The following is a 17,135-nucleotide window of genomic DNA, read 5'->3' as shown; positions in this document are numbered from 1 at the left end:
CAACAGACTATACACTTGTTTGATCAAAATGAATGAGTTTTCCCATTAGCATCTATCTATATATCATATTTTTACAAGGTTGATATAAGAAACAACAAATATAAGTGGTCTTGGATTCTTTTATTTATGCTCTTGCGATATAATGGCAAGTGCAAGGTTTATTAGTTTCTTCATGAATTTGAAGCAATGAGGGCAAGACATCACACACAAAAAAATTGAATCACAAAAACATGGTTCTAGAAGAGGGTTTAAAAGGTCATCTAGGTGGATCTCTGGCCACTAGATAAAACCAAACACAAACTATAACAGGTTGGATGACCACCTCAATCTTAGAATTAGAATGCACATACATCATCAAACATGTCCCCTCTCCCATGGGAGCAACTAAACTAACTAAACTGCAGGTGTACTTTCATTGTTTTCAACACAGCCCATATATTCCTATTCCTTATCATTTTCACACCCTGGAGAGGCCAACTCTGAGTGTGGCTCCAGATCTGGGTCAAGACACACTTAGAAAACATAAAAGAGGTGATAGTTGATACTGCACTTCACATCTGAACCACCAGTAAGTATTCTAAAAATGCCTTCTGTGGCACTCATTCTCCAGGTCAGAAGCTCCTAAAAATATTCTGCCCATACCTGAGCTCTTTTAACCATCAGTGTTGGATAAAGTCCAATGTAGCCTATACTCAGGGATTTAGAATGATTACACAGGAAAGCCTAGGCTTTCATAGACTGCTAAGGGCCAAAGAGAATGTTTAGTGTAACAGAGGTCCATGAAGTCAGTAGCTTCTGCTCATTGCACCCTGCAGAAGACTTTTTCATGTACCAGTTGACATGCAAATATTCTTTTCCTTCCAACATTCGGAGAAATGGGAGAGAGGACGTTCCTGGAAGGTATTTTACAGACTATGCATTAGGGAAGCATGAACCTTAGTTCCAGCATTGCCTAGATCACTTAGTAGGAGGAGCTACAAAACACATAGAGCTTATATATGGCTGATAAAAGAATCTTAATTAGAAGTTAGCAGTGAACAATATCACGTGAATAGATGGGGATTTATCTGCAGATGTAACAAAAGCCCCAATATAAAGAGTTGATAATCCTGACAGAGACCAAAAAGGGTTACAGATGAGAACAAATGAGCATACATTTAGGATGTCAGTAATTGGAATAGGCAAATTCATAGAGTCAGAAACTAGAATACCAGGGGCTGGGGTGGAAGTAGAGAATGGGGAGTTAATACTTAAATTGGACAGAGTTTCTATTTGGGTTATGGAAAAGTTTTGGTAATGGATGGTGATAGCACAACATTGTGGATGCAACTAACAGCCCTGAATTGTGTATTTGAAAGTGCTCAAAAGGAGAGATTTTAAGTTGCAAAAATATATTACTAAAGTAATTTTTTTTAAAAAAGCATAGGACTATACAACACAGAGGGAACCTTGATCTAAACCATAGTCTATAGTTTATAGTACAATTATAAAAATGTTCTTTCATCAATTATAACAAATTTATCACACTAATGCAAAGTGTCAATGATAGGGTGTCATGCAGGAACTCCATGTTTTATGCATGATTTTTCTATAAGCCTACAACTTCTCTACTAAAAAAAAAAAAAAACAGAAAAACAAGAGGTAAATAGGATTAATACATAGACATCATCTTTGGGAGAGAGGCAGTATGGCACAGGTTTGGCAACAGCCAAATCTGTGTCAAAATCCCAGTTCTGCCACTTATTAGCTCTGTAACCCTAGGGCATTTTCTTAGAGTAACGGTGTACGTTGGTTTGAATCTATTATGTACCCCACAAAAGTCACGTTGTTTTAATCCAATTTTGTGAGTACACACTTATTGTGGGTGGGATCTTTTGATTAGATTGTTTCCATGGAGATGTGACCCTGCCCATTCAAGGTGGGTCTTAATTCATTTACTGGAGTCCGTAAGAGAGCTTCGAAGCCAGATGTTTGGAGATACTAAGTTAAGATATGAAGCCCAGGTTTGCTCTAGAGAAGCTAAGCGAGAACCCACAGATGATTCAGGAGAAAACCACTGGACAATCATTCTGTATGCTGTGTGAGAATGGATGGAAGGGGAGCAGGAATGCAGGAATGGATAGGGAACCACTGCCTTTGACAATCAATCAGAATGGGCAAGAAAGAAAGAAAAGAGGGAGAGGAAGGAAGGAAGGAAGGGAGGGAGGAAGGGAGGGAGGGAGGAAGGAAGGAAGGAAAGAAGGAAGGAAGGAAGGAGCCCTAAAATTGCCGATGGTACCTGATCCAGACACCTCAAACATGTCCCCTTTTTTTTAAAGATGTATTATAAATTTTCTGGAAATAGGACCCTTTAAATAGTTTTCCTAAATATAATATCCATTGGTGAAACTAAGCAGTTCAACTTAAAGTCATTATAGGATTTTATGGACACTTAGATTATGATGTGGGGAAAGCGAACACATTCCAAAATATCCTTGTCAGAGAGCCACTATCTATTCCACCCCCTCAAAAATACTTCCAAATTTCTGATATAATATCATTACATTAGATAATAAGAGTGCTAAAAAATGCAGCTCATCTTACCATGAATATAGTTTAACCTCCACAGTCTTAGCGTCTGGTAGCATTAAGTTTATCGGCTAGTATACAAGTACAAGGTTGTACACCTTGTCGGTTCATTGGACTAATATGTGTCCTACACTTCTTATGTAGGGGGTTCCAACTGCTGAAGATACAGCAGTGAATAAACAGGACACATGTAGTACCCACATGGAGTTTCCTTTACAGTTCATCTTCTGGATTCCACATGTCATGGAGAGGCGTAGCTATAAGGAGTGTGCATTTTATACCCTGTTCACAAAAGCACTCTAGAAGTGGTAGAAATATATACTAATCTGATCTTTTAACAGTCACATTTGGCTCACTGCACCTCTATTTATGTCATATGAATATACAGTGTCCTGGGGTGACAAAACTTAATTTATCTCATAGAGAATTTAGGAGAGTGGAGGAAAGCTTTTTTTCAACCAAGAGTTGAAAAAAAATAATTGAGAAAAAAAAAATTGAGGATGAGATGAAAATATAAAGCTTCTTGACTTTTTTGACAGAAAAGAAAATCTAATGTATTCAACCTGTCCAAAAAACATGGCATATAACAACTTCTTCAATAAATACAATACTAGGAATATCTCAGTTAATATAGAACTCCAGGGAGAGAAAGAGAAAGAAAAACACTGAGAAAGAAACAGGAAAAGGGAATGGAAGCAGAGAAGAAAAAGTAGGGAGGCAGTTGGAAGGAAGTGGGAGATGGAAATCAAAACAGTAGAAAGGGGACTTGAGGAAAAACACTCCCCTGGTGAGGCGGCCATCTCTATCACTCAGCAAATGCTATCAGACGGGACTGTGGACGTGTAGAGAAAGATTTGCCTGCTCTCAAAGCAGGTCTCCAATTGAACCTCAGGAGCTGCACAATACTTACCAACCTGGGGAATGGAAAAGATGGGCAAAGATATTCTATTTTAGAATACTTACTTGTCCAGGGTTAGAGCCATTCATTCACTCTTTCAACATATTTTTATTAAGCCACCATTCCTAAATTACAGATTTCTTACATTGCAAAAAAAATCTACCCAATCTAACTGTACATTATGATCTCTAAGAAACGAAAACAGACAGTCTTTAGTCGATAACACAATGGACTTTCCTCCCCAGAGTTTACTTTTACTAACAGGATTAGTAACTCCCTCACATGTGTTTGCATAAATAAAAGTCCGGGATTTTCCAATTTTGAATTCACCCTGATCTGTCTCTCGTTTAAAAGCGCAGCTTCAATGACTGGTGGACAACAGTGGAACATTATCTCCTGGGTTGAAAATGACCCAAAGTAACATCTGTCACTGTTGTTATATTGTCAATAACCTTTATAAACAGGAGTGTGCTGTGAAAACGATAAACAATCTATTGTGGTACAAGCTATAAGGAGAAATTCTGAATTGTTATTTTACAACCACAACTGGACTCAAGATTGTAGAAGAGGAAATTATTAACGTATCACTGCATCTTCATGGTTCAAAACACAGGTGTTTCCATGCATTTGGTGAAAGGAATTCAACAGTCGAGGTGTGTGGAAATCTCCTGTGCTAGACGCATTTTAATGAAGAATGTTCATTTTAGATCAAAGAGCAGAGATGCATTTATTTGTAAAGTGATGGTGTTCATCACCCATACTACACAGGCCCTGCAACGGAGCCAAACTGCTTACGGTGGCATCAAATGAACTCAGATTCCTGCTTCTTTCATCTGGCCAGCTTGCTGTCCTTGATCAAAAATTACCTTCCGACTGCCCATCATGTTGTTAGTGGTTAAAACTTACCATTTAATTTGTAAGCTGCAAAATCTAAACTGAACTGCATGTGTGATCTTTGTCACCTCATTTTCATGAATGGAAAAGAATATTCTGACACAAAAATTACATACTTAATTCTAGCTCACCCTCTCTGCTGACCTCCATCCCACACTGCCTTGGGTTTATTTCCTCATCCATCAGTGGGTCAAAGTAATTTCTGCTGTATTCATTTCCTGTGGAAAGTACATGAAGTAAGGGTCAGTGATTATTAGAAGCACATGAACTAAAATGTTAATTTTGAAATCGACACCAGCACAGAAGGGCCATTTTAGCTACTTTATAAGCTTATTTTTTTTTACAAGTCTTCCCGGCCTCCCTTTTTTGTAATTATCATCTTGCAAAAGGTCAGAAAAGGTAATTTGAGAAACAAGTTCACGCTATCTTTCTGTTGCTAAAAAAATTAATGAGAAAATTATCAAATGGAGACTTTAGAATAATTTAAGCCAAACTGTTTCAAGGATATACTCAAGAAATGAACACTGTTGGAGTAAAATGATATTTGGAGTTCACAGAAGTCCCTATTTCCTCATCATATTTCACCAAGTACATCATATTGTTGTGTCTAGAATTCTGTAGCCAATTTAAAAAGTGTGCTAATTATGGGAAATATAGCAATAATTCCATATTCAGTGCTGAATGAGAGGAAAGGAAAGATGAGAAAGATAGAAAGAAAGAAAGAAAGAAAGAAGCCTGCTTGCAAGTCTTTTTTGTTATGTCACCTTAAGTAAAATGAAGGAACAAATGATTTATCTAGAAATATTATTCAAGACTCATGAACAATATTAGCAACACAAAACAAAATTCTCACTTCACATTTCCTACTTACTCTGTCCTTATCCCACTAGCTAAACTATAGCACTGGCCTTGGTTCCATAATAGGAAAAAAAAAGGTCTGTTATCAATTTTCCAAATCTAGTTTCATACTTCCTGCAGACTGAAATGTATATGTCTGTTGCTAGTAATTTGCATTCAGCAAAATGTAACCTATTCTGATGATAATTCAAGTTGCTTAAAACACTGCAAAAGAAATAAAGCATTGTGGACTAAAAGCAACAATAACTTTGAAAGTATCACTCGCAGGGAAGGGTAAATACATGCCAGGTATGCTGTGATACTCCATAGTATATTTGTTTTAGGATCAAAAATAATCCAAACAGCAGCCCCCTTTCCAAGGCTAAATGAGATTTTGATATGAACCTTGGTTTTCATTTATACTTCTAGACTGGTACATTTTTGCTGTCGGTCTCTGTTTTGTCAATGCAGCAAGTACAAGAACTGAAAGTCTGCTTTACCTTGAGGTCTCAATAAAGAAAAAATAAATGAGTTTCACTTTTGTTACTTTATCTGTCAACAACTACGAGGCTGGTAAGATTCTTGGCAGTGTGTAATCCAAGTCTCCTGTGCTGCCATAACACGGCCACTCTACTTCATTCATGCTAAGTGTTTTTTGGTTTTTGGCTTGGTTTTTCTTTTTGTTCTCTATCACAAAGCACTGTGACACCCTAAGTACGTTCTTCCATGTGCTGGCAAAATAATTCACCAATATTAATACAAAAACGGTAGGGTATTCCCTTATTAAAATGCCGTAGAGAGTGAATGACTGTTATATTTCCCCTGGAAACTCCCCCAATCCAATACAAAATTCAAATCCTTTAACTAGTGAAACTTACTAACTTTTTTGTAAATAATGCTGAGAAAAGTGTGGTGGTTTGGAGCTATGTACCCCAGAAAAACATGTTCTTAAACTTACTCCATTCCTGTGGGTGTGAACCCTTATTAATAGAACATTTTGATGAGGCTACTTCAGGTAAGGTGTGGTCCAGGATGGGTCACAATCCTATTACTTAAGCCCTACAGGGAAGGTCACTGAGAGAAAAAGAAAAGCCACAGAGGGTGCAGTTAAAAGCTGAAAGTTGACAGAACACAGAAAAGAAGAGAGAGGCCAGGAGAGGCCGCCATGTGCATTGTCATGTGACAGAGGAGCCAGGGACCAAGGATCACCAGCAGCCAGCCCCAGAACGCCAGTCTTCAGGAAGAAAGCATCACCCTGAAGATGCCTTGATTTGGACCCCTAGCCTCAAAACCATGGTTTAAGCTGACCTATTGCATGGCATTTGCTTTAGCAGGTAAGAAACTAAAACAATAATCTAGGCTTGGAGAGTAAAACAAAATTCAGACATTTTTAACCAAAAATCTAGAGAAATTTGCTTGGTTTTAGGTTCTCAAATCATTTTCATCTCTATTGAAGTTGGGAAATTGTATTCTAGCACGGCTGTGCACGAAGGAGATCCGTATGCGGGATCTTTCCCAAACTGTGAAGCCTCCTGGCAGAGCTCGATGCTTCTGGCACAAAATGGGGAGACAGGCCTCCTTAAATTTCTATGGGTGACTTTTGAATCTATGTAAATTGCCCCTTCTACATTCAGTATGGGTTGATGAACTCATGTGAGTTATAAATGCCACTCTGGGAGTGATTTATTTTGCATTTTGCATTCTGGGATGCAGAACTTATAATATTTTACCTCTACTGAATTATGAGGCTCAAACAAATAGGCAGTCATTGCCACTTTTAGTGCTGATTCCCTTTTTTTTAAATTCAGTTTTATTGAGATATAGTCACGTACCATATAATTATCCACAGTGTACAATCATTCACAGTACCATATAGTTGTGCATTCATCACCACAATCAATTTTTGAACATTTTCCTTACTACAAAAAAATAAAATAAAAATAAAAGTAAAAAAAAATACCTAAAACATTCCATCGCCCTCATCCCACCCTATTTTTCATTTAATTTTTTCCCCATTTTTCCACTCATCTGTCCATACACTGGATAAAGAGTGAGCCACACTGATTCCCTTTTAACATCTCCAAATTATATTATATACTTATATATAACATATATTTTTATAATTGATATGGAGTTTTACATTACATTTTACTGTGTCATGTATTGTTTTACATATATTATATTTTTTATTGTCTTTCTCCCTCACTAAAATATAAGCTCCATGAGAGCAAGGATGTCACCTCTTTTGTTCCCTAGGGCATCCCTAGTGTCTAAGATAGATCTAACAAGATGCTGATAATATTATCTGAATTTATTAATCAAATAAACATTTCTTGGAAATCTCTTTCAGTGCCCAAAACCTTTCGTTATCTACATGTTCTTTCTATCAACATGAGGAGTACCAGTTATCACCCTTTAAAGTTGCCTTTTATTCCTCTCTTCCTTTCTGGTTTTTTTTTTTCCCCCTCGCTTTCTTCTCCTTAAGACTCTACTCCCCATTCTTTTCTTTTTATTCAAGTTCTTTCTAGGAACCAAACACTATGTCTGAATTTAAAAAGTACCAAAACACAAAAATAGGGCCTTTGCCTTCACTACATAGCCTCCCAAAAGAAAGAGGAAGGAAAACATAAGATTTGTTATACTATACTGTTGTGGTAAAGCACAGAGTTCTGTCTGAGTATAAAGGAAGAGAATTCAGCCCATTCTGGGGAGCTCAAAGAAGACTTCCTACAGGAAATACTACCAGAAGTAGTTATGAAAGGTGATTAGGAATTGGCCAAATTGAAAATAGAGAGGAGAGAAATTTTTGACACAAGGGGAAGCATGGACAAAGGGGCAAAGTCACAAAGGCATAAACACATAAAAGCATAGGTAAGCATGTTTTGTTGGGGGATGATCCTCAAATTTTCTCCGTCTCCTAGTGTTACAACATAGCAAAGTAAACAATGGAATGCAAACTTCTTCACTAACCCCAGAATCAAGTTTAACTAATGCTTTTGGTAAAATTATTATTAAATTTTTAAATAATGTCACTTTATGTTGATAAGATATTTCATATCCATTCATTCAACCATTCTTATAGCATGCTTATTACATAAATATATCAGTAAAACAAGACACGCAAAATCTTTCCCCTTACTGAAGAAGTGGAAGAATAAACACAACGAATATGTATATTTTATAGTTCACTAGACAGCGATAAATGATTTAGGGAAAACGAATTGGATAAGGATGATCGTGCATGCAGGGTGGAGTGGGAGCTGTAGATTTTCAGGGTAGCCCTCAATAAGAAGATCATATTTGATTGAAGGCTTGAAGGAATATGGATTCCTAAGGAGAAAGCATCCTGGGAAAAGGAAACAGACAAAGCAAAATGTGTGAGGTGGAAGTATCCTTCGCATGTGAGAAGAACAATTACAGAACCAGGGTAGAAGGAGAGAAGTGAACAAGGTGGAAGAGGGAGAAGAGTTAAGACAGAACCACATCACACCAAGTCTTGCAGACAATTGTAGAGACTTTGGCTTTTACTCTGAAAGACATGAGAAGTCATTGGAGGGCTTTGAGCAGATGAATGACTTGATCACCTTTTAAGCGACTTGACCATTTTTAAGAGGACCAATCTGCCTGCTGTTCCAAGACCAGGCTGTAAGAGGCAAGACTCCAAGGGAGACCAGTCAAGAAGCTTCTGTGAAAAATCCCCCAGGCAAACGAAGATGTGGCTCTAATCAGAATGTTACCAATGAAGGTGGTGACAAGGGTTGGATGCTAGATATATTTTGAAAGTGGAGCTAGGAGGATTTCTTGATAAGAGGATGTGGGATATGATAAAAGAGAGAGAAGTAAAGAAAAGCAAAGAATGGTTTTGTGGTTCGGAGCAATATGCTATACATAAAAAGATCAATAGAGATTCACAGAGCTCTAGATTGATTAGATGATGATAATGATGATGATGATGATAGATAGATAGATAGATAGATAATGATGAATAGATAATCCAGCAAAAATTTAAATCATCCCAGGAATAGCTAAGCAAATTCAATTTATCAATAAAATAGAACTGAACTCTAATATAATGATCCACTAACCTATTTACCTAATAATTTTCACTAACAACTTCCAAATTCCTTATTTTCTGCATTTATGCTATTATATATTCAACAAGAATGGAGAATTAAGAATAAATCATAAGATAAAAAGCAGACCAATGTCTGTCTGGGACCCAGGAGTGTGGGGCAGTTAGAGGGGGACAAGAATGAAAAAAAGACACAAGAAACTTTTATGGATATGTTTACTTTCTTGATTATAGTGATGGTTTCACGGAAATATACATATGTTAAAATTCATCAAATTGTGTACCTTAAATATGCAATCTATTGTCAATTATAGTCCAATAAAGCTGTTTTTAAAAAAAGACCAAAGCAATGAATGTCATAGAAGAAAATAGCATCCCAAGCATCTTCAATGGAAGATCAAAGTGCACAAAATAAAATACCAATCACAGAGAAAGAAGATGACATAGAATCTTCAAAAACATATTCTGAAATATGAAAGCTTCAACTAAGATGCATACAAACATGCACATACTTTCATACATAACAATACTGGTCCTACACCTAATTTTATTTCAAGCACTCACTCCACATTTTGAAAGTAAAAAGAAATATTCTATCTATGGTATATAACTTTACTTCAAACAACAGCTGGAACTCAGGGTTAAATCACTATGCTATCAAGACAGTTGAGATATTGAAGCTATAATGTATTATTTATACTGTACTATTTTATTTTGTAAATTTATTCTAATTTTGCCAATTGCTTGCTGTAACATTAATCAGCCTATGAGTCATATATGAACCTGCTATTAAATACTTCAGTGATTCTTCCTTTCAATTGGTATATCTTGTCCTGGTAAGCCAATAATCTAAACACAGTAGGCAGAGTTTAAGATGGTAAAACACATGGAATCTACTATAAATTTGGCAACAATGTCAAGATTTAGTAAAGTGAGATGGTTTTAGGATAGGGTGCATTTAGTCAGAAGGTAGTCTGCTAATAGGGCAAATTCCTAAAAGTGTCTCAATGATTCAAAATATGCTTTTAGAAATATCTAAAATCATCTCACAGGAAAATTAACAGACCCACTGAGAAATTCAAAGTAGGGCATTTAGCAATATAAACACAATAGGTTTTAGCATGGCTGATACTTAACTGTTCGTGATATGCAGATGAATAATCTGAAAACTGAGTAAATATATGAAGTATGGTGCTAGGCTAAAGCAATTGGATGTGATATATACACTAATAAATCAGTAAATTGGTCTTGTCAATAATTTTTTTGCTTCTAGCTTCCTAGCATTAGCTGTTAAATGTTTGAAATCAGTTCACGAATTCCCTGTGCTATTTTTTTACTGAATTGAGGGAGGAAAACACAAGCACTTGTCTTCTTCCCATCCACATATATCAGGTTTTCCTATCATTTAACTCAGAGCAGCCCAGACCACAATCAGGATTTTTACTCAAATTACACTGCACATGAACTTTGGGCAGGAAATCCTCCAGTGTGCACTGATGCAGTTCCCTGAGGACTAGAAGAGTGAGAGTAAAATTGCCCAGTGGAGAAAGGTTAGTGGGAATCATAGATGTGTCTTAACTCAATGAGGCAATCACTTCCTTTCAAATCAGCTACATTAGCTCCAAAGAGGAAGAAAATCTCAATGCACCTTTTTGTTCCTCGGGAAGTTTTATGGCTACAACCTTCTCCTTTTCCCACGAATCCACCTGCTTCATCTTGTCTTTTTACGCCAATCACCATGTTTTCTATCATATAGCATAAATTAAATAAACACAGGTCCTGCATTCAAACTAAATAACTAAACAACTTATATTCTAAGACAGTAGACACACACCAGAATTTTACAGACTTTGGGATATTTTTGAACATTATTTCTTTTAAAGGCATGCCTAGATAACTCTAATTAAATTTTTTCCCCACGAACTTGATTTAAAAATTTTGAGAACACTCCATATTTTAGGTCCATAGGGCCAGATCATTTACAGAAATGTATGAAATTGAATGTGGAAATCAGGCAGCTGTAACAGAATATAGGTTAGTGGGACCCATGCCAAACTCAAAAGGGCTCTACTGAACTAAATCCCCTTCAAATGCTATTATTAAAAGGTTTATTTGACAAACAACTTTTAAATTAAGAGAAATGAGAAATATAAGAATACATCTTAATATGCTAAAGAAGGGTTATCTTAAACCATAGTCAGCGTTATATTAAATACCAAAACAAAACACAACCAACCAACAAACCCTAATGACAAAAATACAAACTATAACTTGGGTACCCACTGTCAACATTAGCATCCAACATTTTCTTAGAAATCTTGGCCAAAGCAGGACAAAAATGAGGGAAAATGTGAGCTGAAGTTATTGAAAATAATTAGACTTTGGATAATTCTTTTTGAAGACAGAATGATTCCATGCCATAAACATGCAAGAGATTTGACTGGAAAACTCTTAAAACAAACCAGGTATTTTTTGGATAATATTTTGAAAAACAATCAGAGATCATTCAATAAGAATCAATAACATTTATAATGCCAAGAATAGCCACTTAGAAGATATAATGAATAAATAAAAAACCAAAACCTTGAATAAAGTTCCAGATAACCTTCAAAAATTAATGCACAAGCAGTTTTCCAGACATTCTTAATAGATCTTCACGGGAATCCATAGGTGGTCAAGACCATCACTGAAAGGCTTATGGTTAAAGGGTACAAAACAGCAAGTTGGAGGTAGAAAAAATTGATATCATTAGCCTTTCCATAAAGAAGAAAAGGGAAATCTGTGAAAACTGGCCTGCTGCTAATACTTCATTCTGAGAACCAGTTCCATGTTGGACAAATTAGTTTTCTCAACTGCTTGTTCTTACTTCCTTTTCAAATCTTGTGGGTATTTGATAGAGCAGTGATTTGAAAATCTAAATAGGGTAATAGTTGAGGTTTGCTAGCAAGTTCTAATTAATTGAGCCATATACCTTCTTCCCCTAAGGCCTTTCCTCTTGGTAAATTATGAGGCACTTTAACTTTCAAACCACTGGAGTGCTGTTTTGTGCTTAATTTCTGCAGGGCTTTTTCCTGCCATACCCCAAGGCTTTAATATATCACATGCTTGCTGAACCTGGAGTCCTCAAAGAGTTAAAGCATTTTTCTAAGTGCCCAACTTTTAAATAGGAAGATGTTTCCATCTTAGGAAACTTCAGTAATTGTGGCAGTTCAAAAGTTAAGTATAAATATATTGTTATTCACCCATACTTAAAAGTATTCCATGAGTCATACCAAAGTAGGTTTTCTTTCAAGTTTGAAGCTGACAACATGTAAGCAAATCTAGATATTCAGTTTGGAATACTGCCTTTCAAATTACAAAGAGACTGATATTCAACATCAATCATCCCCCAGTCCTCCCGACTGTGTATTCATTCATTTAAAAATAGGCTGTCCTCATGGATCTAAAATTACTTATCTTTATGTCTTGTCTTCAAGAGTTCAATCAGGTAGGACTGCTTTTCATCAATGCAGGCCACTTCAATATGAAAGCAATCAGTATCATGGATTACTAGATTTAGTTTAGGCAATCTTAATTAATAACCTTTCCTCTAAAAAATCTGATAATTTACAGACAATTAAATTCTGTATCACATGAAGCAAAGGATTTCAGGACTACCCATGGAGGGGGGGGGAGGCAGGGTTTATAAGGTTTGTGGTCAGTTAGTATGGATGAAGGCTAAAGAAAATCTTATTTTCTGTTTGCTTCTCTTTAACAGAAAATTACAAGTATCTGGATGAAACTCTAAGTGGAATTATTTGGAAACTACAGGCTAATGTATGCTAAAAGCATAAAATACCAAGGTCATGAAAAAAAACTTTTCTAATAAAATTGCTCTTAAGATGGAAATGGAACTATTTCCATTACAAAATGGTGGCCAAAGTTTGAAATGTATATGGAATTTCACTGACAGAGTGCAATGTCATTCATATACTGGTAGCACACACACACACACACACACACACACACACAAAACCCTTAAAAAAATTTCACCAACTATTTAAGAGGATGTAGGTAAATAATGTCATCACCTGTCCAAGTAAAACACTGACTACATCACTGAAGTGTCGTAAAATGAGAGTTTCTCACTTAGTTCTTTCACTAAGCAGCTATGTTTCTATTAGAAAAGTCTTTGGACCTCTATAAAATGAGCCATATATTTCTCCTTCCATATATGTCTATGAGTCTAAGATACTTAAGCATCCTTTTCACCATACTACAGATTCCTGTGTCCACATTTTTATCTTAAAGATACATAAATTTCACTAGTATATAAACTAATTGGTTTAAATGTGTGGATTCCTCTGTCATTAATGGACTCAAATATTAAGGTAAAGAGTCTTTCTTCAACCAACTACCTATGATGGATTCAGTAAAATACTATTTTACAAACAAAGTCATACAATAGAAGGTTCATTAACAACAATTTGAAGAGAAGCTGTAAAACTAATCATGCCTAATAGTCGGTAAAGTGTTATCAGTGGCTTCTATTTTAACATTAACAGAAAAAGACGTTACAAACAGACATTCTGCTGATTTCCTGGGCAAAGCTGTCTTACTACCTGGAAGTAAGCAGTTCCTTCTGACAAGAAAATAAATTAAACTCTGCTATTCTGTTGAAATTCCCCAAACCCAAGCATTTGATTAAAATGCTCTTTTGCCAATCAGACAAACATTGTTCTAGAACTCTGTTGTGCCATTTAAAAAGAAGGCAGGAAAGTAAACTTAAATTGATATATATAAACTGACCAAATATATGTTCCTCCTAATATCTACATAAAATATTTCTGTATTTCAGTAGGAAAGATGCATTCCTGAGGGTATATTTTTAGCCTTCCAAATCAATGAAAGAGATTAAATCACTTAGGAACCAAATGGTTTCTAAAGACTCAAACCTACCTCGGTTCAATAAACCTAAAGCAAATGATTTCCCCATGTATTTGCCTTTTCTTAATAATAGTTGAAAAGTCCCAAAGCAAAAAACATTTTAAAATTTCCTATAAATTTCAGACAACACCTGTTTTCCATCTTAAGGGAAAAACAGCCATAACTGTTTCATTTCATTTCAAAAATAATCTATGCTATGTGCGCTATGAGCAGGAAACAATCATCACATGTTTGCTCATACAATTTGAATTATGCACATAACACATACACATGTTATTTTATTATAAATTTAAGTACTCGTGTATTTTTAATGGCCACATCAGTCTGAAGATAAATTAAGGGTCACAATTATAATCATAATCTAGGGTTTCTCTAGCCCAGCCACAACCAAATCCAAAACTACCCCCTCATCTTTTCCAGAAGGTTCTAAGATCTTGGATCCTATATGCTCATAACTCATTCTTCTCAGCTTCTTCTGAACATCTTCTATTTTCTTTCCCTACTGTTCAGCTTTCTGCTTTGTTGTCAACTCAAAGGATTCTATGCTCACAATAGTCAAACCATGAATGTCTCCAGATCCATCATGAAACCACCAATGGCACCATGACCAACCAAAGAGAAACCACTTCCCAATTCCGGAGCTGATGGTGTCACCTCCAAGGCTGATTCCTGCTAGTACCTATCATAGGTCACATCATGTCCTCTCCCACTTCTCTGCTTCTGATCAAACCTTTAACTTAAGCCTCTGACCAGGCCATGTTCCAATGGGAATGCCAAATGAAGGAGCAGACTCCATCTTCTACCCTACTCTGACTCCCACCCCACCATGCTGGGCTACACGGGTTCGCAGGTAGAGCTACTGGGGCCTTCAACAACTGTCAGAGACCTCAGTTTTTACTCTAATCCACCTCTACATGCAGGAATAAATGCCTGAGGGTCAGACCATAGGACAGTATGACTAGCAAACACTGTATTGTAAGCAAAACTGCCTTTCCTCCCTGACCCTGAGATACTAGCCTGACCTCAAGTTTGTGTGCCTGATTGTCTCTTTCTCTGGAATTAGTTCTTTCCCAAGAGATTTCTTGGTCTCTCTCAAAGTGGAAATACAACAATTGAACCAATCAAAAGGATGGCTAAAAGAGCCAAGAGAAGTTTGAATTTAATGTGGAAATTCATTGATATAGTACAACTTCTTATTCTGATGGCCAAAAAAAAAAATATCTTTTAAAATGGCACCAAATATTTATGGGGAACTAGGTAAACAAAGCAGTAATCTGCCCAACTGCTAAGATACAACCACATCACTGATGTATCAGAAAACCTAAATTTCTATTTCAGTCTTTTCACTAAATAGCTGCGTTCATCTTAGGCCACTTTAAACCACAAATCCTCAGATATGGCTCAGTCCTAGGCTGAATACAGCTTAATCAATAAAACTGGAATCTGATTTATATGAGCATGGCATGTATCTCACACACACACACCCTTTTCCCGTTTTGCACCTACTTCCAGAAATATTCACTTAATCCAAAAAAAAAAAATGCTATTTATGAAATAGATGTAAAAATTTTGTACAAAAAAATACCATTTTTCGAGAGTGCCAGATTAACTTAAATTAATCAACTATAAAGAGCTTTATTTTTCAATGGGACTTTGCTGATGTAAAGTAAATTCCAAGAATATAGAGCCCTGCCATGTCTGTCCTGGTCAATTTCGTATTTCCAACACCCAGCACAGTGACTGGTAAATTGAAGGTGTCCAAAAAATATCCTTTCAGTGAATAAGAAGGAAATGAGGGAATAAAAAAAGCATTCTTAGTGCTATACATACTATTCCTAAGCAAAATATTGCATAAAGTATTTTATGTCCAACTAATCACTCTTATACCACTTCCGTTTTTATTTTTTGACAATAGGATATGAGCAATAAATAATCCATGACATAATCCATGACATAAAAACTGTAGGGGACATTTATCAGATGTTTGGTTTGGTTTATTTGCATGTCTTTGCTGTTTTGTACCCATTTCCCCTCCCTAAGAAATTTCCTAGATTCCATTTTGTACAGTGTTGATTGACAGGTAATTCCAGCCAGACCCCTGTCTCCAACTTGAGGCTATTAGGCTAAAGTAGTACTGATCCTACTTTGCCCACCCTGTGATAAAATAAGGAAGCAGGAAAGTGAACTGAGCTTTCTTTCCCCCGAGGACTTCGGATTCTGGATGAGTGAAGCAAGGACAGAAGGGACACTTGGCAATCACTCAACCCAGTGGCAGCAGCTGTCTCAGAACCAGGCTGCTCCTGGTATGAGGTAGTTCCTGTGTTTCCTACTTCCAGGCTGTCTGGTCTCTCCCTATTTCCACTAACAATTCTCTGAGCTCATGGAGTCCTTCTGCTTACATTAGCCAGGTACGGTGTCCGTTGCTTACCATCAGGGAATCTTAAATGATACATGTTCACACAAACATCCTAACAACCAGATTGTTCCATCTGCATCAGGGAAGATGCCTCCAAGTGAGGTCTGCCAAAGGAGCACAGTAACAACCATAATCTTCAACTCCCAGGAGAAAATCAGGGAACAGGAGAATTGGATCCCTCAAATATACACAAATCTATTTTTTATTAAGTATAGATATACTTGCTTATAAAACTACACATAAAGTTGATTACATTCATTTTCTTTCCAGTTATCCATCTTGAAAAGCCCACAGTGAAAATTAGGGATAAAAAGGAAAAAACTTCCCAAGTGCAATTAAATAACTCACCATTTGTTTTCCTCTCACATTTACAATTATTTATTTATTTCCATCTAAAGCCTTTTCCATGATGACTCCTCACATCTGTTCCAAGTCGCATTTTACCACCATTTAGTATTCAGTTCGTAACCACTTTTTAGTGCCTCCAAGCTATATACTCAGAATATTAAAGATTCTCTTTCTAC

The 17,135-nt window shown here is 36.3% G+C and overlaps 1 protein-coding gene across 1 annotated transcript in view; it reads right to left on the bottom strand.

Annotated features, from left to right (window-relative positions):
• OFCC1 (orofacial cleft 1 candidate 1) overlaps positions 1-17,135 on the bottom strand; it is a 332,335-nt gene that overhangs the window by 305,623 nt on the left and 9,577 nt on the right. Inside the window, 1 exon segment of the mRNA XM_037844751.1 lies at positions 4,492-4,578. Coding sequence (XP_037700679.1) covers positions 4,492-4,578 — 87 coding nt within the window.

This window comes from Choloepus didactylus, chromosome 7, assembly GCF_015220235.1.
Source record: "Choloepus didactylus isolate mChoDid1 chromosome 7, mChoDid1.pri, whole genome shotgun sequence".
NCBI classification, from domain to species: Eukaryota; Metazoa; Chordata; class Mammalia; order Pilosa; family Megalonychidae; genus Choloepus; species Choloepus didactylus.
The sequence above is the reverse complement of the archived record's forward strand: the minus strand, read 5'-3'. Positions and strand labels throughout refer to the sequence as shown.